At 43.5% G+C, this 24,619-nt stretch overlaps 1 protein-coding gene across 8 annotated transcripts in view; it reads left to right on the forward strand.

The window, feature by feature from the left end:
- The window catches only part of URGCP (upregulator of cell proliferation), a 58,576-nt gene that overhangs the window by 13,010 nt on the left and 20,947 nt on the right, over nt 1-24,619 (forward strand). Inside the window, exons 1-2 of one of the 8 annotated variants that reach the window (XM_086697217.1) lie at nt 17,033-17,229; nt 21,532-21,713. The exons of 3 other annotated variants lie outside the window; for them this stretch is intronic. Coding sequence is in view for 2 of the 5 variants with exons in the window: in XM_086697214.1 (XP_086553340.1) it covers nt 17,216-17,229 (14 nt within the window). In the remaining 3 variants the exon portion in view is untranslated. Of the gene's footprint in view, nt 1-17,029; nt 17,230-21,531; nt 21,714-24,619 lie in introns of those variants that run through there. 4 more of the 8 variants (XM_086697214.1, XM_086697213.1, XM_086697212.1 and 1 more) reach the window with 4 other exon arrangements.

Raw genomic sequence — 24,619 nt, forward strand, 5'->3', positions numbered from 1 at the left:
CGATCTCTCTGAACACCCCCATTCTCCACCTGGTGGTGCAGGGTGCTCCTTGACCCACCCAGATTCAACAGTTCAGGGGGCTCCCCTGCTATATCTCCTCCCATCCTGTACCCTATTTCTGGGGCCTCATCACTGTGGAAGACAGGGACAGTAAGGGTATAAATGGATGGGAGGCATGGGGAAGGTTTTGGAGTAGAACCAGGGTGTGTGTGTATGAAGGGGGAGTGATAAAGTCCCCTAGGGGAGGGGGGGACTAACCTTGTCTGGTGGATGAGAAGGCATACTTATTTTTTGCCTTCTGTATGGTATTTGAAAAGAGAACTAAAAAATCCAAATGGCAAAAACACCCCACATTATAATCAAACTTTCAAAAGCTAAAGAAAAAGGGCAAATCTTGAAAGCAGCGAGAGAAGACAATTGTCACATACAAGTGATCCTCAGAGATTTGCAGATCTTTTTTATAAGAAACTTCGGAAGCTAGAAGACAGATGCATTCTAAGTGCTCAAAGAAAAAGAATCTCTCAACCAAGAACCCTATATCCAGCAAAACTGCCCTTCAGAAGTGAGGAAGAAATCAAGACATTACTTGATAAAAGCTGAGGGAGTTTGTGACCACTAGACCTGCTCTGCAAGAAATGCTTAAGGGAACCCTGCAAAATGAAAGGAGACTGTACATTAGCCTGAAGCTGTGAGGAGAAATAAAGATCTCGGTAAAAATAAACACATGGACAGTTATAAAAGCTAGGGTTATTGTAATAGCTTGTAACTGTGCTTTTTCTTTTTTATGGAATTTATGATACTAATGTGTTTAAATAAAAAATGCTAATGTAATTATTACTGTAACTTTGGTTTGTAACTCCAAATCTTATTTTGTACATAATTTAGGAGACTAATGCATTTAATATACTAACTTATGTTTTGGAGCATACAATGTATAAAGATGTGGTTTTGTGACATCAACAACCAAAAAGGTTAGGGACAGTGTGAAGGAGCAGCTTTTTTTGGTGTATTATTGAAGTTAAGGTGCTATAAATTCAAATTAGAGTTTGACAGCTTTAGGATATTAAGTGTGAGTCCCCATGGCAACCACAAAGAAACTAGCTATAGAATATACACAAAAGGAAAGTAAGGAGCTTAAGCATTTTGCTACAAAAAATCAACTAAATACAAAAGAAGACAGGGCTGTGGGAAATGAGGGACAAAAAAGCTATAGGGCATATAGAAAACAAATAGCACAATGATAGAAGTAAGTCCCTCCATATCAGTAATTATTTTTTTTTTAATATTTATTTTTGAGAGAGACAGAGCATGAGTGGGGGAGGAGCAGAGAGAGAGAGGGAGACACAAAATTCGAAGCAGGCTCCAGACTCTTAGCTGTCAGCACAGAGCCCTACACAGGGCACGAACCCACGAACCGTGAGATCATGACCTGAGCTGAAGTCAGACACTTAACCAACTGAGGCACCCAGGCATCCCAGTAGTTACTTTATTTTTTATTTTTTATTTTTTTTTTTAAATTTTTTTTCAACGTTTATTTATTTTTGGGACAGAGAGACACAGCATGAATGGGGGAGGGGCAGAGAGAGAGGGAGACACAGCATCGGAAACAGGCTCCAGGCTCCGAGCCATCCGCCCAGAGCCCGACGCGGGGCTCGAACTCACGGACCGCGAGATCGTGACCTGGCTGAAATCGGACGCTTAACCGACTGCGCCACCCAGGCGCCCCCCCAGTAGTTACTTTAAATGTAAATGGATTCTGGGGCATCTGGGTGTCTCAGTCATTTAAACATCTGACTCTTGATGTCTGTTCAGGTCGTGATCTCATGGTTTGTGAGATCGAGCCCTCTGTTGGGCTCTGCACTGACAAGGGGGAGCTTGCTTAGGAGTCTCTCCCTCTCTCTCTCTGCCCCTTCCCTTCTTGTGTGCTCTCTCTCTCTCTCTCCCTCCCTCTCTCTCTCTCTCTCTCTTAAATATAAACAAACCTTTAAAAATGTGAATGGAGAGGCACCTGGGTGGCCCAGTCGGTTAAGCATACGACTTTGGCTCAGGTCATGATCTCATGGCTCATGAGTTCAAACCCTGTGTTGGGCTCTGTGCTGACAGCTCAGAGCCTGGAGCCTGCTTTGGATTCTGTGTCTCCCTCTCTGTCTGTTCTTCCCCTGCTCACACTCTCTTTCTCTCTCAGAAATAGTTTTTTAAAATGTAAATGGATTAAACTCTCCAATTAAAAAACAGATTGCCAGAATGGACGAGAACACATGATTCAACCATATGTCTGTCTACATGAGACTCACTTGAGATTGAAAGATACAGACTTGAAAGTGAAATGATGGAGAAAGATATTCCAGGCAAATAAGTAATCGAAAGAGAGCACAAAACACTATACAAAATTCAGATGAAATAGACTTTAAGTCAAAAAAGCTTACAAGAGACAAAGATGTATGTTAACAAATGTTTTAACAGCAAGAAGGAATTGTAATTATAAACATTTATGCACCTAATCGCAGACCATAAAAATATATGAACCAAAAACTGACAAAATTGAAGGAAGAAATAGTTTTGCAATAATAGTTGGAGACTTTAGTACCCCACTCAAAGTAATAGAACAACCAGACAGAACATAAGGAAATAAGGACTTAAGCAATACAATAAAATACTAGTTCTAGCAGACTCTATACATATAGGGTACTCTACCTACCCATAACAACATACACATTCTTCTCAAATGTACATGGGAGATTTTCCAGGATGGTCCATATGGAGGGTCACAAATTAACTCAATAGATTTTAAAAGATAGTTATAATACAAAGTGTCTTCTCTGATCACAATGGGTAAAGTTAGAAGTCAGTAAAAAACTAAAATACACAAAATTTTGGACACTAAACAACACAATTGTAAACAACCAACAGATCAAAGAAGAAATCATAAGGGAAATTTAAAAATACTTAGAGACAAATGAAAAGAAAGACACAACAGAACTCATGAGATGCATTGGAAGTGGTGCTAAGGGGGAAATTCATTGGTATAAATGTCTACATTAGAAACAAGAAAGTTCTAAAACAACAACCAAACTTTACAACTTGAGGAACTAGAAAAAGAATACACTGAAGCCACAGCTAGCAAAAGGAAAGAATAAAGATTATACCAGAGAACAACGAAATAGAGAGTAGAAAAAATGGTAAAGAAAATCAAATGAGACCAAAAGGTGGTTCTTTGAAAAGATCAACAAAACTGACAAACCTTTAGCTAGATGACTTAGAGAAAAGTCTCCAATTACTAAAATCAGAAGTGAAAGTGGGGACATTACTATTAATTCTAGAGAACTAAAAAAAAATGTTTATAAGGAAGTACCTTGAACAACTTATGCTGACACATTGGATAATCTAGATGAAATGGACAAATTTCTAGAAACAAAAACCTACCAAGACTAAGTCATGAAGAAATAGTCTGAATAGACCTATTATTAGTAAGGAGATGGAATCAGCAATTTAAAAAATCTCCCAACAAAGAAAAGCACTGGTCCTGAGAGCTTCACTGGTGAATTTTACCAAACATTTAAAGAAGAATGCTTTTCAAACATTTCCAAAATATTGAAGAGAACATTTTGTAGCTCATTCTATGAGGCTAGCATAACTCTGATGGCCAAAGCCAGACAAAGACTGCAAGCAAAGAAAACTACAGACGAATGTCCCTTATGAACATTGATGCAAAAATTGTCAACAAAATACTAGTAAACAATTCAGCAGCATTTTAAGAGGATTTTACATTATGACCAAGTGGGATTTATCCCTGGTATGCAAAGATGGTTCAAATTATGCAAATCAATCAATATCACGCACAACATCAATAAAATGAAGGGGAAAAACACATGATCATCTCATTTGGTGCAGAGAAATCATCTGTCAAATTCAACATCCTTTTATGATAAACACAACAAATTAGGAATAGAAGGAAACTACTTCCATGTAATAAAAGCCATAAATGAAAAACACAGCAGATGTAACACTCAATGGGGAAAGACTGAAAACTTTTCCTTTAAGGTCAGGAATACGGCAAGGATGTTTTCACTACTTCTCTACAACATCGTACTAGAAGTTCTAGCCAGAGCAATTAAGCAAGAAAAAGAAATAAAAGGCATCCAAAGTGGCAGGAAAAAGTAAAATGATCTCTGTTGGCAGATGATAGCATCCTAACGATGCTACAAAACTGTTAACTAATGAATTCAGCAAAGTAGCAGGATGATGTATTTTTACTGATTGTTATTTCTTTTCATTATTAGTGTTTGTTTTATATATTTTGAGACAATGCTATTAGTCACATGCAAATTAGAAATTGTTATATTTTCCTGGTGAAGTTAACATTTCATCTTTATGATTTTTTTTATCATTACCTAAAAATAAGTATTCTGAATGAAAGAAGCCAGACCCAAAGGGATATAAATTATATGAGTCCATATATATGACATACTGGAAAGGGCCAACTCAGAGGAATATATAAAGATCAGTGGTTGCCATGGGTTGGGGATTAGGAGAAGAGGCTGACTACAAACTGCAAAGGAAATTTTTGAGTGGACTGTGGTGAACGTACAACTCTATTCATTTTTCAGAACTCCTAAAACTATATACCACAATGAACACATTTTAAGTTAAAATGGGAACCTTTATGTTATTATATTTTGCCAACAATTAAAAAAATTTTTTTGAGAGAGACAGAGACACAGCATGAGCAGGGGAGGGACATAGAGAGAGGGAGACACAGAATCCAAAGCAGGGTTCAGGCTCTGAGCTGTCAGCACAGAGCCCGATGTGGGGCTCTGACCCACGAGCTGTGAGATCATGACCTTAGCTGAATTTGGACGCTTAACTGACAGGGTCACCCAGGCGACCCTACCAACAATTTTAAAATTGCATATAGAGTTCATACTGGTACGTCAGAATCTCATCTAGCACCACAGGGTAGCATTCTTCCTTTGTATATCTGTAACTTCTTTCCCTGATGTTGGGAAACATACTCTCATTATCTATATTTTCATATTTGTTATACTCATAATTTCAGAATTGCTAACCCATATCCTGTGGGTTACAGGATGTGTGAAACATTTACTAATCAGTCTGTTTATGTATCATTCTTTTTGTCATTAGCCTTATAGTATCCAGTGAAAAACACTTTTCCAAAGTTATGTAGGTTTTAGTTCCTTCATTCCCACCCTTTTCAAATGTGGTATGCTATATATTTATAATACAATTAGGTTATTTGTCACAATCTGCTTTCCACACTGGGTTTCCCCAATAGCATGGTACCATTTTTAAGTGTAGTTCAGTGGGATTAAGTACATTCACACTGGTATGCAACCAACATCGTTATCTATTTCCAGAACTTTTTTTTCATCCTAAACTGAAACTCTGAACCCATTAAACAGTAACTCCCCATTCTTCCTCCCCACAGCCCTGGTAACCTCTTTTCTACTTTCTGTATTTGTATTCAAGTATCCTTATATAAGTGGACTCATACCATATTTGTACACTAATACCAGACTTTTTTTGTTTGGCTTATTTCACTTAGCATAATGTCTTTAAGGAACATCCTTATTTTAGTATATTTCAGAATTACATTCCTTTTTTCAAGGGATTACATTCCTTTTTTCGATATTTTATCATATGTATATACCACTTTTATTTATCCATCAGTGGTCATTTGGGTTGTTTCCACCTTTTGGCTATTGTGAATAATGTTTTTATGAACACTGATGAACAGATATCTGTTGGAGTCCATCTTTTCAATTATTTTAGTTATATACCCAGAAAATAAATTGCTGGATCAAATGTTAATTGTATGTTTAACTTTGAAAAAAAAATTTTTAATGTTTATTTTTGAGAGAGAGACAGAATGTGAGCAGGGGAGGGGCAGAGAGAAAGGGAGACACAGAATCCAAAGCAGGCTGTAGACTGAGCTGTCAGCACAGAGCCTGATGCAGTATTCAAACCCACAACCTGTGAGATCATGACCTGAACCGAAGTCGGACGCCTAACTGACTGAACCACCCAGGTGCCCCTTTATGTTTAACATTTTGAGGATCACCATACTTTTTCCACAATGACCACCATTTTACAATTCCACCACCAATGCACAAAGGTCCCAGTTTCTCCACATTCTTGCCAACATTTCTTATTTTCTGCTGAATACACACACATACATACACACACACACACACATATACATACACACACACTCATATATATTTGTAGGTAGATCAATAGAGATGTGTAGATATGACTTGGTATATATACACAGGTTTTCCTGATCTGTCAGCTGAGGGCCTAAAAACAATGACACACTGATAGTGATGAACACACCTAGCTCCCAGATCTTGGTTTCTAAATACAATTCTTGAGTCCAAGGGGCCAGGGCCACTTGGAGAAGTGCTTGGTTCCAGGGCTGAGGCAAGGAAAATACAAGCTAATTCTGGAGTTTCTTTGGTGGCAGAAAGTAAGGAAGTGCTAGGTAAAAAGAGAAAAGGATGGGGGCACATAGAAAGACACAGAAGCCAACCCGAAAAAGTTCCCATTGGCCACAACCAGAACAATTTGGAAAACATTTCTGTAGTATAGTTCTCCAAAATCTATAACCTTAGTCTACTTATGAGATAACATCAAACAAACCCAAAATGAAGGACGTTCTTCAAAATACCTGACCTGTACTCTTCAAAAGTGTCAAGGTCATAAAAGACAAGGAAAGACAGGATCTGTCACAAATTAGAAGAGAATAAGGAAACATGACAGCTAAATTGGAGTGGAGCCCTGGATTGGATTTTGGGACCAAAAAAACCATTAGTGGGATAGCTGATGAAATCTGAGTGAGGTCTGTAGTTTATTTGGTGACATTGCAATAATGTTAATTTCTTACTTTTGATAATTGAACTGTGGTTATATAAGATGTTAACATTTGGCTATAGTGGGTGAAGAGGATAGGGGAATGTTGTACAATCATTGTGACTTTTCCATACATCAAAAATGTCCCTTAAGTCAGATTTATGTTTGTATATCCCATGTGCTTAATTGATTGTGTATGTGTTTCTGAATGATGCTAAAATCTCCCACCATGATGTTAGATTAGTCTATTTCCTTTGTTAAAAACAAGACAACAGGCCCAAAATGGAGTCACTTGTGCTAAACCCCACATCACCAGATTGAGACTTAGACTCGTCAATCAGGAACCACCTGGTCAGCACTAGTGAGGTCATCTGCCTGCTACACCCTTGCCATCCCCTAAAGGGCAGTGACCTTGCTAGAACCAGTCCACTTCCTTGTCCTTGCTCCTTCTGCCTGTCAAAGTCTTTCATTGTGTCCAGCTCTTCAGAGCTTCTTTCCATCTGCTGCATGGGATGCTGCCCAATTCACGAATCACTGAGTAAAACAATAAGACCTTTAAAATGTACTCAGTTGAATTTTTTAAAATACTCTTCGTCATTTTATCAATGTTTATGTTTTATGTATTTAAGGTTATATTATGAGGCACATGCAAATGTAAAATTGCTTTATCTGCCAGGTGAAATAACATTTAATCTTTATGAAGTTTTCCTCTTTATCCTTTGTAGTGATTTTTGCTTTGAAATCTCTTTTGTCTGGTATTAGTGTAGCTATAGAAACTTTCTTTTGGTTAGAATTTACCTAAATATCTTTTGTATCCTTTGACTTTCAACCTCTCAGTGTACTTATGCTTGAGAAGTGTCTCCTTAATACCAGCATGACAAACTGTCTTTTAACTTGAACATTTAGCATATTTACATGATTGTAATTACTGATATGTTTCAATTTATAACTATCCTCTTGTACTTTTTCTTGAACTACCAGTTTCATGTTTCTTCTTATCCTCTTTTGTATATATTTGGTGTTTTTTTCTCCTCTCCCACTGTTAACCCCTCTCCCCAAATACTTTGGAAGCCAAGTTAGGGTGTAGTACTTTCATTGTTTACTCCAAGAATTCCAAATGCTCTTTCTCTTAAAAAGTAACACATTTAGTAAATAAAAGTTCAATTTGTAACACTTGCCTATTTCTGTGATGTAAATACTTCCATCTGATTTCAGACTACCTTCAGTGAATGTGCACTTGGAAAGAGAGGTGCAGAAGTGGCTTGTAAGAAGCTGCTTCCAGCTAGTTTCACACCACTTACACCCTCGATAAAGACTCTTAAAATACTTTAACTCTATTTTCCAACTCTGAAGCTATTGTGGACATGTATTGTAACTCTCTATTAGTTTTCTATTGCTCTGTAACAAATTATCACCAGCTTAGTGGCTTGGTATAGCACCAATTCATCATCTTCCAGTTCTGTAGCTTAGAGGTGCTGACAAGGCTGTGTTCCTTGCCAGAGGCCCCTGGTGAGAATTCTGTTTCCTTTCCTTTCCCAGTGCCTGTCGATCTTGTCTCGTGACTCCTTGCTCATTCTTCAGATCCAGCGACAGCCGGGAGCAGTCCTTTCATCTCCTCATCGACCTTCCTGGACCCTGGTAATGGCATTGTCCCTTCCCCCAATCCAGATAGGTGCTCCACATTAAAGTCAGTTGATGACCATCCTTAATTCCATCTGCACTCTTAATTTTCCTTTGCCATGTGACACGAAATATTCCTAGGGTATGGGGATTAGTATGTGGGCATCTTTGGAGACCATTACTTTGCCTCCAACTCTTGCTTTAAACATTTTTAAATTTAACCCACAATACGTTATTATTGTTTTTAAGGCCAATGTTTGTTTAAATTACTATTTTCTGTGCTCTTTGTTACTTCTTGAAGCCCAGATCCATCTGCTAATTTCCTCTCACCTAAAGTACAGTCTCTTATGCATTTCATTCTTATAGAACCTGGTGTGGATTTCTTTTTATTTGTCCCACTTGAGATTTGTCTAGCCCTTTGAAGCTGTGAGGCAGTATCTTTCATCAGTTCTGGAAAATTCTTAGTAACTGTCTTTTCAGATATTGCTTCTCCATTTTCTCTGTTCTCCTGTCTGAGTCCATAATTATACATATGTTAGACCTTCTGACATTATCTTGTGTGTTTCTTAGCCCTTTTTCATCTTTTCCTTCACTTTGACCTGTTCTCCATTACTGATAAACTTTTCAGTACTATTTTCCATTTCACTAATTTCAGTGTGTCTAATTTGCTATTAAACCCATCTGTTACACTTGTAACTTCAATTCTATTGTATTTAAATTTTGATTGTTTTTCAAATCTCATCCTTTTTGGATATATTTCAAGGTTATCTTTTGTCTATTTCAAAGTGTTAAACATAGTTATTGTAAAGTCTGTGTCTAATAATTCCATTTATCTGAAATTCTTAAAGGTCTCTTTGACTTTGTTTTTTGTTTTTGTTTTCTCATTCATGGTGCCATGTTTCTGTTTATGTTATTTTTGACTACCAAAATTTTATTTGGAATTTTTCTTTGGAATTTGATTTTTCTTGGAATCTTATTTCATAAATTCTCTGATGCCCCGAATAAATGTGGATTCTTTCAGAGGGGATTTGTGTTGGCATCTGCCAGGCTCTAGAAGCACTCCCAACCCAGGATCACTCTAAAGTTCCTCTTGACAGCTTTTTCTGCCCACAGGTCCTGTCCCCTTGCTTTTAATAAAATCACCTTTTTGCACCAAAAAAAAAAAAAAAAAAAAAAAAAAAAAAAGGGGGCGCCTGGGTGGCGCAGTCGGTTAAGCGTCCGATTTCAGCCAGGTCACGATCTTGCGGTCCGTGAGTTCGAGCCCCACGTCGGGCTCTGGGCTGATGGCTCAGAGCCTGGAGCCTGTTTCTGATTCTGTGTCTCCCTCTCTCTCTGCCCCTCCCCCGTTCATGCTCTGTCTCTCTCTGTCCCAAAAATAAATAAACGTTGGAAAAAAATAAAGTTCCTCTAATTTTCAGGTTACCCAGGTGGTAGGAGTTCATGCTGCACAGCCATGAAAGGGCTACTCGTGGTTTTCATATCCTCAGAGGGAATCCTCTTCCAAACCAAATTGGAGACACTCTCCTCAGGGGTGGAGGCCAGTTATTTCTCTTTCACTGGGTATGACCCTTTGGAATCCTAGCCTTAGAGACAGAGGCTACTCTTTTACAGCCCCTACCTTGGATGGGTCCTGAGGGCTGGTTTCTGTTCCTCAAATGCTGGAAGCTGTGAAATCTCGAATGCAGGTTCCCTGGTGTGGTGAAGGTCCCCAGAAGGAAGCTGCTGTCATTCTCTAGGCTCACCTCTTTGCTTCTGGGACCTGACCAGAGAATGCCCAGCTTTCTTACCAACTCATTAGATAATTATGATATTAAAATAAATTTTCAGTGCTTTTAACTGTTTTAGGATTAGCTCTGATTAGTGTATAGTTTGCATTTTCTGATAATTAAAATCCACTCTTTCAGACCTTTTATTTCAACAATATACTTTTTAAATTTCTGAGATGTCTAAATAGATTCTCTTCAATTTTTTTGTTTTGGCAAAATATATACAACATAAAATTTACCATTGTAATAATTCTAAGTGTACAGTTCTGTGGCATTCATTACATTCCCAATGTTGTACAACCACGACATCAGTTTTTCTAAAACTATCATTCCACAGAGACTCTGTAGCTACTAAGCAGTAACTCCCCATTCTCCCACCTCTGGACCCTGGTAACTGCTAATCCACTTTCTGTATCTGTTAGTTTGCCTGCTCTGGGTTCCTCACGTAAGTGGAGTCCCACAATATCCTTTTGTGTCTGGCTTATTTCACATAGTGTGTTTTCAAGTTTCATCCATGTTGTAGTATGAATCAAAATTCCACCATTTCTTGTGAATGAATAATACTCCATTTTATGTTTATATCATATTTTGTTTATCCATTTAGTTGTTGATGGGCTTTTGGGTTGTTTCCACCTTCTCGCTATGGTGAATACCTGCTACTTTGAACCTTAGTGTACAAGTATCCGTTTGAGTTCCTGCTTTCACTTCTTTGGGACATATACCCCAGAAGCATAATTGCTGGATCATATGGTATTTCTGTGTTTAGCATTTTTAGCAACTGCCAAACTGTTTTCTACAGTGATCAAACCATCTTACATTCCCACCAACACTGTACTAGGGTCCCAGTTTCTCCACATCCTCATTGACACTTGATATTTTCTTTTGTTTGGTGGTAGTCATTTTAGTATGTGGGAAGTGGTATCTCACATACTTTAATGCATTTCTTTAATGACTAATGATGTTGAGCATATTGTCATGTGCTCATTTGCTGTGAGTATATCTTCCTTGGAGAAATGTCTATTCAAACCCTTTGCCCATTTTCTAATTGGGTTGTTTGGTTTTTTTTGTGTGTGTGTGTGTGTGGTTGAGTTGTAGGGTTTCTTTTTTTTTTTTTTTCACGTTTATTTATTTTTGGGACAGAGAGAGACAGAGCATGAATGGGGGAGGGGCAGAGAGAGAGGGGTTGTCTTCACTCTTTTGATAATGTCCTTTGATACACAAAAATTTTTAAACTTTGAAGAAGTCTAATTGATCAAGTTTTTTCTTTTGTTGCCCATGCTTTTGGTGTCATATCCAAAAGAATCAGTGTCATGAAGCTTTTCCCCTATGTTTTTTCCAAGAGTTTTATTGTTTTAACTTGCATGTTTGGGTCTTTGACCAATTTTGAGTAATTTTTGTATATGATGTAAGCTATGGGTCCAACTTCATTCTTGTTGAAAAACTGTCCTTTCCACATTGAATGGTCTTAGCACTTGAGTCAAAAATATGTTGGACCATGTATGTGAGAATTTATTTCTGGGCTCATTTTTCTATTCCATTGGCCTATATGTCTGTGTTTATGTACTACACTATTTTGATTACTAAGTTTTATAGCCAGTTTTGAAATTCGGATGTATGAGTCCTCCAACTTTGTTCTTCATTTTTAAGAGTGTTTTTGTTATTCAGTGTTCTTGAGATTCCGTATAAATTTTAGGATGCCTTCTTCTATTCTGTAAACAAATATTTTGAGAGTTTGATTGGAACTCCATTGAATCTGTAAATTGCTTTGGGTAACATTGACATCTTAACAGTATTAAGATTTCCAATCTGTGAACATGGGATATCTTTCCACTTATTTATATCTGCATTAGTATTTTCAACATTGTTTTTGTAGTTTCCAGTGTCACATTTTTTTGTCATTTTGAGTAAATGTATTTCTTTTTTTTTTATTTTTTTCAATGTTTATTTATTTATTTTGAGAGAGTGACAGAGAGCTTGAGTAGAGTAGGGACAGAGAGAGAGAGACACAGAACGCAAAGCAGGCTCCAGGCTCCGAGCTGTCAGCACAGAGCCCGACGCGGGACTCAAACCCACCAATGGTGGGATCATGACCTGAGCCGAAGTCAGACACTGAATGGACTGAGCCACCCAGGTGCCCCTGAGTAAATGTATTTCTAAAGATTTTTTCTTTTTGATGCTAATGTAAATAGAATTGATTCCTTAATTTCTTTTTCGTATTGCTCATTGTTAGTGAGTGGAAGTGCAATGGACTTTTCTCAATCTCTTTGAGTATGACTGAAATTCAAAAAGCTGTACATACATAATGTATACACTTTGATAAGCTTGGAGATCATAATATCCCTGTGAAAACATCACAATGAAGGCCATAAACCTATCCATCACCTCCAAAAGCTTTCCTCTCATTCCCTATATGTATTGTTATTATTTATGTTTATTTATTTATTTGTTTATTTTATATATATATATATATATATATATATATATGCTTGTGTGTATGTGGTTAATGGCACTTAACATAAGATCTACCTTCTTAGCATATTTTTAAGTATACCATTGAGTGTTGTTAATATAGACCCTATATTGTACATTAGATCTCCAAAAGTTACTCATTTTGCGTAACTTAGACTAACCAACACCTCTCCGTTTTTCCCTCCTCCCAGCCCTGGTAACCACTATTCTATGTTGTGGTTTTAAATTTACTATTTTAGATTCCTCTTAAAAGTGGGATCATGCAGTATTTGTCCTTTGGTCTATTTCACTTAGCGTAATGTTCTTCAGGTACATCCATGTCATTGCAAATGTCAGGATTTTCTATGTTTTAAAGGCTCACTGATATTCTATTGTACTTATACACCACATTTTTCTTTATCCATTGATTCCTTGATAGACAGGTTGTTTCCATATCTTGATTATTATGAATAATGCTGCAGTGAATATTGGAGTATAGATATCTCTTTGAGATCTTCAGTACTTTTGGATATATACTCAGATGTGTGATTTTGGATCATATGGTATTGTTTTCTTTTAATTTTTCTTTTATTTTTTATTTTTATTTGAGAGAGAGAGCCTGTGATTGGGGGAGAGGGGTGGGGAAGGGGGGAGAGAGAGAGAGAGAGAGAGAGAGAGAGAGAGAGAGAATCCTAAGCCAACTCCATGCTCAGTGCAGAGCCCAACACGGGGCTTGATCCCACAACTCTGGAGTCATCACCTGAGCCAAAATCAAGAGTTGGATGCCCAACCACTAAGCTACCTGGGTGCCCCGGATCATATGGTATTTATATGTTTAGGTTTTTGAGGAACCTCTATACTGTTTTCCACAGTGGCTGCACCAGTTTGCATTCCCACCAACAGTGTACAAGGTACCCTGTTTCTCAACATCCTTACCAACACATATGTTTTGTTTTTTTGACAATGGCCATTCTAACAGGTGTGAGGTGATATCTTATTGTGGTTTTCATTTGCATTTCCCTGATGAGGTTACGTTGAACACCTTTTATATACCTGTTGGCCATTTGTACGTCTTCTTTTGAGAAATGTCTAGAGGTCCTTTGCCCATTTTAAAATCAGTCTTCCTTAAGTTTATTCATTTATTTTTCAGGGTGGGGGAACAAAGGATCTGAAGCAGGCTCTGTGCTGACAGCAAAGGGTCCAATGCGGGGCTTGAACCCATGAACCCTGAGATCATGACCTGAGCCAAAGTCAGAAGATTAACCGACTGAGCCACCCAGGCACTCCTAAATCAGTTTTTAAAAAATTATTATTGAGTTGTAGGAGTTCTTCTATATTTTGAATATTAACCTCATATGGGATTTGTGGTTTGCAAATAATTTCTTCCATTCCCTAGGTTGCCTTTTCGTTTTGCTGATTGTTTCCTTTGCTGTGCATTTGTTTTTCAGTTTGATATAATCTCATTTGTCTATTTTTTGCTATTGTTGCCTGTGCTTTTGGTGTTTTATCCAAGAATTCATTGCAGAGTGCAGTATTTAGCTTTTTCCCTAGGTTTTCTTCCAAGAGTTTTATAGTTTCAGGTTTTAGGGTTGTCTCTTACCCATAGTGCCCTGCCATTTCAGTCGGAGGGACTCCCTTTACCGTTTGTTCTAAGGTAGTTTGTGAATAAGGCCTGTTGAAGGCAATGAGTCTGTGGGGACGGAAACTGGATAGTACCTGTTGAAGGCCAAGGCCACTGCTACTGTGGGGAAGGGGTGGGACAACGCAATTAAAAATGCCACTGAACTTTCCTGCAATTTTAAATATGACCTTTTCTTGCTTGAGTGTTTGCTTGGTTGCTGTAAATCTTGGGTGTTCAGAGCCTCTACACAATTAGTTCAGAGAGTTTCAGGTGGTTTTCTTCACGTTTCTGTGGGGATATGAGAACCGGGAACTTCCTAGTGAGCCATTTTGCCAAAATACTGTTTTTTTAACCTATCACACTGGCAATAAAAGAAATTGTGAAATTTACAGAGTGAGTTTTGGGAAACTGGCACTATTACCGGTGTTGGTGACTATGCTGGGAGAGTAATCTGTAGGTTTGTGTATAGGTACGTTTAAATATGTAAATGTATGTATATGTGTTGTCCATATGTATATATGTATGTGAACATATGTAAGTGCATATATACATGTTATCGGCACGTATATGTGTTTTCATGTGTGTATATATGTGTGAATGTATATACGTGTGTATTAGTATATATGTATGTGTTTGCTTGTATGTATATATGTATATTATATATTTATCTGAAAAGACTTAAAATACTAATATCATCTGACCTAGAAATACAGCTCCTAGAAACTTGGCTTAAGGAAATAATCATGGATGATTACTGGATGAAGTAATCATGGTTGGGGAGTTTTGGCTATGAGGACATTTATTGTCCATATTCCTTATAATAATGAATACTGCAGCAGTATTTATGTCCAACAATATGGGCTGGTTAGAACAGAATCATCCACCAGGCAGTGAAATGGCACACACACTAAAACTTATGTTAAGGAAGAATAATATATCGGAGACCTTGTATATAGTTATTACTTTAAAGTATTATTTATGTATTTATGTATTTATTTTTGAGGTGAGGGAGGGGCAGAGAGAGAGAGGGAGAGAGAGAATCTTAGCAAGCTCTATACCCAGCACAGAGCCCAACGAGATGTGGGCTCTGTCTCACTACTATGAGATCATGGCCTGGGCCAAAATCCAGAGTTGGATGCTTAACTGACTGAGCCACCCTGGTGCCCCATAAAATATATTTTAAATTTAACTAAGTTTATTTAAAAAAATTATCTGACCTCCCTCATTCTAGTAGCAATCATTACTGCCTTGAACTAGGCCATTTAACAGTTGTCTGCTCCCAAACTCTTCCTAACCCCGGTCCTCTGAGATTTCTTCCGATTTGGGGTCTCGAAGCCCCTGTGGATTTACTTAACTCCCTTTACAGAGCATTAATTACCTTCTGAACTTAGGGCAGCAATTCCGTGAGCTTCCATTTTACTGAAGGGAACACGGATCCTCACAACGGTATATGGATTTTCAGGAAGGGGAAGAGACCATGCACCAGCCAATGTATTAGTCACTGTACAAATATTAACTCATTCAACCCTCAGAGAAAGGCACCTATTTCTACCTGATTTTTCAAATGAGTAAACTATGGCCCTGAGGAGATTCTATCTTGCCCATGTTTCCAGAGTTGGTAATTGGTGGCTCTCAGATTTCAACCCAGATATTCTGGCTCCAGAGGCAAGGTTTTCAGTCATTGCTTTGCTATCTCTCATTCTTATTAGCAGTAAAAACAAAATATTGATTATCAATAATACCGAATATAACACAGAAATGTGATCAACAGTGGTTTATATTTTCCAGAGCTTTTTGTCAGGCGTTTTCACTTACAAGAGCTCATTTATTTTTGAAAACTCATTTTGCTGAAACAGCAACTGAGGCTCAAGCACTCACAGATGGTGCCTGTGAAACCCACTGTGGGAACCCCAGACCCATTATTATTGCTTAATAACACAACGTAAAGAATAATAAAGGTGCTCCATGGTCCTTAGAGATGAACAGTGTACTTTTATACACATTTTACAGGGGGTAACTGGCTCAGAGAGGCCAGCAACTCATGCAAGACAGCACTTAATCAAGTAAGAAATAGCAAAGTTACCACTTGTTTAATAGTAGTAACAACGCCTTGCTCTCCTGGGCTAAAGAAACGCTTTCCTTACAGAAATTAAACTCAGATCGCAGGGAGGTGTCCACTTCACCCAGTCCCGCCGCAGCTTCGTGGCCCCGGGACAGGTGTTCGGTTGGTTTGGCAACCTAGGCACCCGTCCGAGAGTCCTGGCCCGCGGGCACCCGGGCAGGTGGGCCGCCGCGGTCGCCCTGCTCCGGGTCCAAGCCGGTGCTGTGTCGCCCCCACCCCCGCCCAAGGCCGCTGGGAGACGATACTGGGCCCTCTTCCAACACCTCCAAAAGCTCGGCGAACCCCACTGCTCCCAGGCGCGCTTCCAACGAACCCCTGCGTTCCTCCCCAAGCGCCCCGATCCACTGTCCCGGGCCCCCTCCCCGAGCGCCTCACTCTGCTGACCCGCACCTCCTCCCGGATCGCCCCCCGCCGCCCCGGGACCGCTCCCCGAGCGCCCCCCATCGCCCCGGACTCCCTCCCCGCCGCCCTGGGCTCCCTCCCGAGCGCCCCACCACCACCCCGGGCCCCCTTCCCGCCGCCCCGGGACCGCTCCCCGAGCGCCCCCCATCGCCCCGGACCCCCTCCCCGAGCGCCCTGGGATACCTTCCCGAGCGCCCCACCACCATCCCGGACCCGTCCCCGAGCGGCCCGGGCCCCCTCCCCTCACCCCTGCCGCCCGGAGCGGCCCGGGCGGGCGGCCGTGGCCGGCGCGAGGCCCCTCCCCGGCGGAGGCGCTCGGCGCGGAGGAAGCGGAGGCGGCGGCAGCGCCGAGACCTCGCCGCGCTGATGGCGTCGCCCGGGTGAGTGAGGCGCTCAGGCCGCGCCGGGGAGGGGTCTGCGGGTCGCGGGGTGGGGGCGTCCGGGTGCAGGTGCGGGCGCGGGCCGCCTTCACTGCCCCTGGCCCACAGCCCCCAGTCCGGACCCCCGCCCGCCGGGCCCCGCGGGCCTCCAGCAAGACCTTGGGCGGGCGCGGCCGGGCGGGGGGGGGGGGGGGGAGGGCACGGGGGCGCGGGTCGGGGGCGGCCGGGCGGGGGACTGGGAGCAGGGCGGGGGCGCGGCCCGGAATCCGGGAGCCGCTGGGCCCCGAGGGCCCGGAGCCCGGTCGGCCGGCGCCCCCGCCCTGCCCTGCGCAGCTGTTTTCCACTTGCTCTCCGGGAGCGGATGCCGGGCCCTCCCCCCACCCCGCGGGGCGCAGCCCGAGGGTCCCCGAGGGTCCCCGTAGGGGGGGGGGGGTCCCTGGGGGTAGGGGAGGCCTCTGCCAGGCCGGCTGGGGCTTCGGGTCGGGACTCGGGTCAGGCCAGGGCCGCGGGCCCCGATAGGGTGGCAGCCCCTGTTCTGACATCACCGCTTTCCACCGCCTGGGTGCTAAAATGTTCTTTCTTGAGGAAAAGATGGTGACACACAGAGTTCGTAATTTTTGAAAAAATTCCTTACTTCTGAAATAAAACCTCAGCAATGAACTGTAATTAGTTTTTGCTTCCATAATATAAGTGGTCATGAAAGCTGGGAATGACAGTTAATCCAATACCTCAGTTCACAGAGGAGGAAAATTAGCCTCAAGGTCATTGCTTTAGTTGGTAAAATTCTTTTTTTGACTACTGTCTACATTCAGAGGGTCTTAGACCTGGTGGCTGTGGTAGCAGCTCCAGTGGGGTAGAGACGGTGGGTGTCAGGCCTCTTACAGGTGGGGCCTGGCTCTGTCCTCAGCCTGCATGGAGCAGGGGGTTTGTGATAACCAAGTGGTGGATCTTTTCCATCTACCTGCAGGCTTTCTAGGTCTGGGGAGCTCTGGTCATAAAGTGCCCAGGACTCTTGAGTTCATAAGTAGAATAAACACTGGCCCATCCCTCAGAAGGCCAGACTGATTCCAGAGGGTTCAAGGTCCCACCATGTTCTGGCCCCTCTTGTTGGGAGCAGGCGGAGGCAGGGTGATGTCTGAGCCTGTGGTGCGGCTGCTGTCTGGTCTTCCAAACGTGATGGCCCATTTGGTGTCCCAGCACACTCCTTTTAGACCTGGGTCAGAGGTGGAGTTTATGGTGGCCTGGTAAGCCCTCTCAGAGCCAGCAGGCTCTACCTAAGTGGTGTCCCTGTAGCAGGTGGCATTAGTTTAGATTTGATATTGTACCATAGCGGGTGTCCCCATGAGTCTGCAGTTAGTACTAAATTGTAGTTTTCTGACTGTACTCGTTGCAGAGCTGAGGTCACAAAACTTTAATTTTGCTTTATTTTATTTTGTAGAGAGAACTGTCACTCTTTGTGGCATATACGCATTTGGGGACAGTCGTACTTCCAGATATAACCCCTGGGTGTCTACTCTGCAGGTTTCACTGGTAGGGCAGAGTCCAGCCAGGAAGACCTGACTTCCTGGGACTTTCTCGCCTGTCTCAGTCAGCTGACCAGCAGACGTCCAGCCTGCTGGACTCGGTACTGTGGAAACTAGTCCAGGGCAGGGATGGGAAGGGATCTGTGATTTCTCCTGGGCTGTTCATGGAGGCACCTCTGGCACCTCTGAATCCCATCTTCTCTCCTAAGTGAATCTCTGCAAGAGAGCTGGGAGAGAAGGAAGAGACCCTTACTGATGGGCTGGGCATTTTGCAGAAGGAAATGGTGAGAAAGCGGGCATCACAGGGAAGGATACATCTGAGGTGACCCCCAGCCCCATGAGTTTAGAGCTATGCAGAGACCAGGGTGCCTGGCCAGACTGTGGGCCTGGCCTTGTTTGTGGGCTCGCTGCCCACTGCTCACTGAGGGGGAGTCCATGTGACAGCAGCGTGGTGGGGCCGGAACACACGGAGCTCCTCACCCTGCTACCGTCAGCTCCATCCTGCCGGCCTTCACTCCTTGCTGCCCCATGGCTAGTCTTCTGTGCTCTGCCTGTGCCTTTGCTGTCAGGACTCCCGGGGGCCGGGGAGTCTGTAGTCCATTTCTGCTAATCCCAATGTGTTCTCTGCCAGATTGTGGCGTTTCTGTGGTGGTTTTTTTTTTTTTTTTTTTAAGTTTATTTTTGAGAGAGAAAGAGAACATGACTGGGGGAGGGGCAGAGAGAGAGGGAGACAGAGATTCCCAAGCAGGCTCCACCCTGTCAGCACAGAGCCCAACACGGGGCTCGATCCCACAAACTGTGAGATCATGACCTGAGCTGTTGTGGAGAGTCAGATGCTTAACCGATTGAGCCACCCAGGCGCCCCTATTTCTGTGGTTTTAAATGTTGTCTAAATCAGAAGTTCTTAACCTGGGGTCCATGATTCATTGGTGGGCTTTCAGCGTTCCTGTGCAGTGTCGGGGGTCAGCGAGTATGTTGGTGGGACCAAGGTCTGTAGCCTTTGTTGTCCACAGCCCATCTTGAAGGGGCTCTTACCTCAGGAGCCTTACAGCCACTCATCTACACTCACTTGGAGGGACAGCAAACCTGGATTACATGGGCTAAATGTATTTACATTTGATTGTTAATGGCATATAGTTTAAAAAACAAAAAAAGTATAAAACAAAATCAAAATCAAATGTAATCCAAATTTCCATAAACTACCACTTTAAAATTTTTGGTGTATTTTTTTTTTTTAATGCTTATTTATTTTTGACAGAGAGACACAGAGCATGAGCGGGGGAGGGGCAGAGAGAGAGGGAGACACAGAATCTGAAGCAAGCTCCAGGCTCCGACCTGTCACCACAGAGCCCGACGTTGGGCTTGAACTCACAGACTGCGAGATCATGACCTGAGCCAAAGTCGGACGCTTAACTGACTGAGCCACCCAGGCGCCCCAAGAATCTTCTTTTTTTTTTTTAATTTTTTAAATATTTATTTTTTGAGAGAGAGACACACACAGAGTGTGAGTGGGGGAGGGGCAGAAAGAGAGAGAGGGAGACACAGAATCTGAAGCAAGCTCTAGGCTCCGAGCTGTCAGCACAGAGCCCAACGTGGGGCTCGAACTCACAGACTGCGAGATCATGGCCTGTACCGACTGAGCCACCCAGGCGTCCCTGGTGTATTTTTAATTAGGCTGTTCTTATCAGAGAGACAGACTTCCAGATACGCCTGGAGTGTCGTTCCCTGCCCCCCACCCCCTGCCCCGTGTCTTAACTAGGCAACTATTCTGACATTTTCCTGTGCATTTACACATTATGTTTGTTCTTTGCTCTGTCCCCCCCGCCCCATTTTTTTATTGTGGGAAATATACATAACACAGTTTGCTTTTCAGAGCATGTATTTGTTCTGTTTTTACTTAAATGCTCTCATGCTATTCTGCAGTTTGCTGTCCTCAGCCAACATGTCAGAACCAGGATCAGATCTACCTAAATCTTGACATTTATATCATATCATGTGACATGGTCATGTTACATAGTTAGGGAGGTTTCCAGTTTTCTCTGTAAGATGATGCCACACATCACGTCTCCCCTGGACATGCACATACCTTTTTCTAGAGTAGGTTCAAAGAACTGGGTGTTGTGGTCAGGGGGCCTGAAACTACTGAAGTGTCCTCACAAGGGGTCACACCACCTTCCCTCTCTGCACCTCCCAACACACGACATCAGACTTTAAAAGTTTTGCTTGTCTGATGGAATTACTGAGTTAAGAAGTAGGAAGCTGGGGCGCCTGGGGGACTCAGTCAGTTAAGTGTCCGACTTCAGCTCAGGTCGTGATCTCACAGTTCATGATGTCGAGCCCCACGTTGGCTCAGAGCCTGGAGCCTGCTTCGGATTCCGTGTCTCTCTCTTTCTCCGCCCCTCCCCTGCTCATGCTCGCTCTCTCTCTCTCTCTCTCTCTCTCAAAAATAAATAATAAAATCATTAAAAAAAAGTAAAAAAAAAAAAAAAAAAGAACTAGGAAGCTAATGGCATATTCACTCACTGGGTCTTTAAAGATAGAAACTTCCTACCTGACTGCTTGTGTTCCCTCAGAAATAGTCCCAGTGGCTTTGATCCCATTGTTGACATTGGGTTCTAGCCATGTACACCCCGTAAGTGAGATGTAACACAGTGAGGCCTGTCCCCGAACAGAAGAGCAAGAGGTGAGCAAGTCTGCTGGGGTAGGTGCCCCCCCGTCATGCACCACACATTTAAAAGTATCTGAGACTTTATTTTAACTGTTTATCATTCCTATCCAGGAAGATCCTCTCCTAACACCATCATTTTGTGGGGAAGGAAAGGATCTGGGGCTTTGCCTTCTGGGAGGGGTTCAGCTTTCCTGCCAGAGCCTGGCCTGGTCCAGATGGGCTCTTCACACCAGGGGGGAGGAGAGGACCCACAAACGCACTGTGGGGTGGAGACACTGAGGAACTCAGGCAAGGTGTGTGTCTGCTCCAGGAGAAGTCTGTGAGGAGCTCTTTGCCCGCTCAGTGGCTGCTGTCGTTCCTGGGGAAGGGATGCGGTCTTACCAGCGGGCTGCAGACTTTGCCACCTCCTCCCCCTGCCCATTCCCCAAGGAGCCACACCAGCCCTCAGGGTGTCCCCCACTGGAGAAGAAGGGAGAGCGACGAGGGGCGTTGTAGGCAAAGCGTCCCTGGCTGTGCAGAGCAGCTCAGCAAAGCTCACCTAGCCGTGGTGGGGGGCCAGCACTTGATCGGGCGGGATGACCGTGCTGCCGGCCTCTGTCCAGCTTAGGGAAGGGCATCCTACCCAGGACCACGAGTGTCAGGGGCTTTCCAGTCAGGGAGTGTTCTTTTCTAAAAAAAATTTTTAAAGTTTATTTCTTTATTTTGAGAAAGAGCATGAGCAGGGGAGGGATAGAAAGAGAAGCCCAGGCAGGCTCCACACTGGCAGAACCTGACACAGGGCTCTATCCCACGAATTGAGAGATCACAACCTGAGCCAAAATCAAGAGTCGGACGCTTAACCGACTGAGCCACCCAGGCACCCCATTAGCTGCCTTATTTCTCACAACAAGTAATGCACACACGGTACAAATCTCAAAAGTTGTGAAAGGACTTTTGTGGAAATGCAGGCATGGTGCCCAGGTCCCACCCAGGAGGCATCCTTACCCCCCGACTCCAGGGCACAGCCGGGCTCTGGGTCCTCCTTGTTTTGTTTTAAACCTGACATGCATTTTGGAGATGTCCTGTCTCACTTTTCTCTTTGGAGTCTTGGCTTTTTCTTGTGGATTTGTAGCTTTTCGTACATGGAGAAAACCAGCCTTTTGCCATTTGTGTTACAAAGACTTCTCCTGTTGTCGTTTGCCTTGTGACTTTATGAAGCCTTCCCGGCTCTGATTTTTAAGTCTTTAATATTTCCTTTGAGTGCACTTTTTGTTTCCTTTTCCAATTTAAATCTTAGGTCCAGTTGATACTTTGGTGAAGGGAGTGGCCAGGGTTTGCCATTACCTTTTCCAGGTGGTTTTTAGCCCCCAGACACTGTGAGCTCCCAGGGTCAGGGACCAGATTCCCTGTGGGTTTGGGGCCTGCCCCTGGGCCTCCTGCCACCCAGCGGCCTGTCTGCTTATGAGCCGGGCCTGCAGCCTTCATTTCTGGTGGCTGGTCCTGTGTCCTACTCTCCGGCAGGTTTTGTCTCTTTCATTGCTGTTCTTTTTCAGAATTTTCCTTATATTGTACAAATATTTCTCCATAGAATCAGCTTATCTGTTTTTCAGCCTAGATGCACAGACAGGTTAACTCAGGGAGCATTGACTTAGAAAATCACGTTAAGCCTTCCTTTCTCAAATAGGATACACCTCTTCATTTGTTCAAGTCTTTTATGGTCTTTGGGATCTGAAAGTTCTCATACAGATGCTGCCTGTTTGCTGTGTGGATTCTTCACCCCTCTCATTGATGTTGTAAATGTACGTTTCTAACCTGCTTGTCTACAGGGCGTTGGCCGTGGGTTTTGATTCTTTTATTTGCAACTAGATCTGGAAAACTGCTGCCCCAGTGAGAGAATTTGGGAAGCTGGGGACGCACAAATAGTTTCTTTACACTGGTCTCTTTAGATGCAGGCAGCTGTCAGTCCGGCTGTCTGCTGCCTGCACTGTCTGTCTCACACGTTCTGCCTCGTCTGCTGAACCCTTCACAGAGACTTTGAGTCCAGCCCTGTGTCAGTGTCTCTGGTGCTGCCACCACCCAGGTATGACCTTTGTCACTGGACAGGCGTGCCACCTACACTCAGCACTTCCCCCCTCCCTCCTCCCCTGGAATAAAAGTGGATCTTGTCTGTGGCCTGAAGAGCTCAGCCTCACCTGTCCTGCTGCCTCCTTCTGCTCACCCTGCCCTCCCGCTCATCCTGGGCCCCCTGCCCTGCCTGAGCTCTCCTGTGCCCCCCCTCCTCTGGGGCCCCCCTGCCCTGCCTGAGCTCTCCTGTGCCCCCCCCCCACTCTGGGAGTCCCCACCCCCTTTTACCCACAGCAGCCCCAGCCCAGGCCTCAGGGCATCTTCCAGTGTGCCTTCTACTTAAAAGTTATTACTTGTCCATCTCCCCCAGCTGAGAGCAAGGATGTCTGTGTCCTTCACAGAATGATCCGAAACTCCTAGGGAAGTCCCTGGCAGGGAGTAAATGTGAGGGTAAGTCCAGGAGAACATTGACTGCCTTATATGAACTTGCTTCCCACATGTAAACCTCCCCAGACCCTCACAGCACCCTGATGAGCTGTGTGGGGCGGAGACAGCCAGCCTTGGCTCAGAGGTCAGCCCGTGTGTCTTGTGGGGTGTGACATGGCTCCTGTGTGAGCTCTCGGAGGACTCAGAGTCACTTCCTCTCGCTCAGTGAACCCAGGACACAGCCTCGTTGCACGCAGCCCCGTTCCTGCTCCACTTGGGGGTGCGATGATTATGGCCCCCGGAGGGGGGCTGCTGAGGGGGTGTGCTGTGATATCCCACATCCGCTTGTGTCCCCGCCCCCAGGCGCTGCCACAGACCCAGCTCCTCTGTTTTCTCAGCCAGTCATGCCCCTGAACATGATGAGAGTTGAACACTTCAATGTGGGTGGTCCCTGTGGAGCTGGGATGGCCTCTCCTGTGGCTTGCATGTTGTTAGAGGTTGAATCGTGTCACCTCCAAAACGTGTGTTGAGGTCTAACCCCTCATAGCTGTGAATGTGACCATTTTTTGGAAATAGGCTCCTGGCAGCTGTGATTAGTTAAAATGAGGTCATGCTGGGCCGTCCTCCAATGACTGGTGTCCTTGCAAGTAGCAGAGAAGGGACGCACTGGGGAGAACGCCGCATCCAGCCGTCAGGAGCCACACTCGTGCTCTATGAACTCTGTTGGGGA

Source organism: Puma concolor, chromosome A2, assembly GCF_028749965.1.
Source record: "Puma concolor isolate L17-30 chromosome A2, mPumCon1.1.hap2, whole genome shotgun sequence".
NCBI lineage: Eukaryota > Metazoa > Chordata > Mammalia > Carnivora > Felidae > Puma > Puma concolor.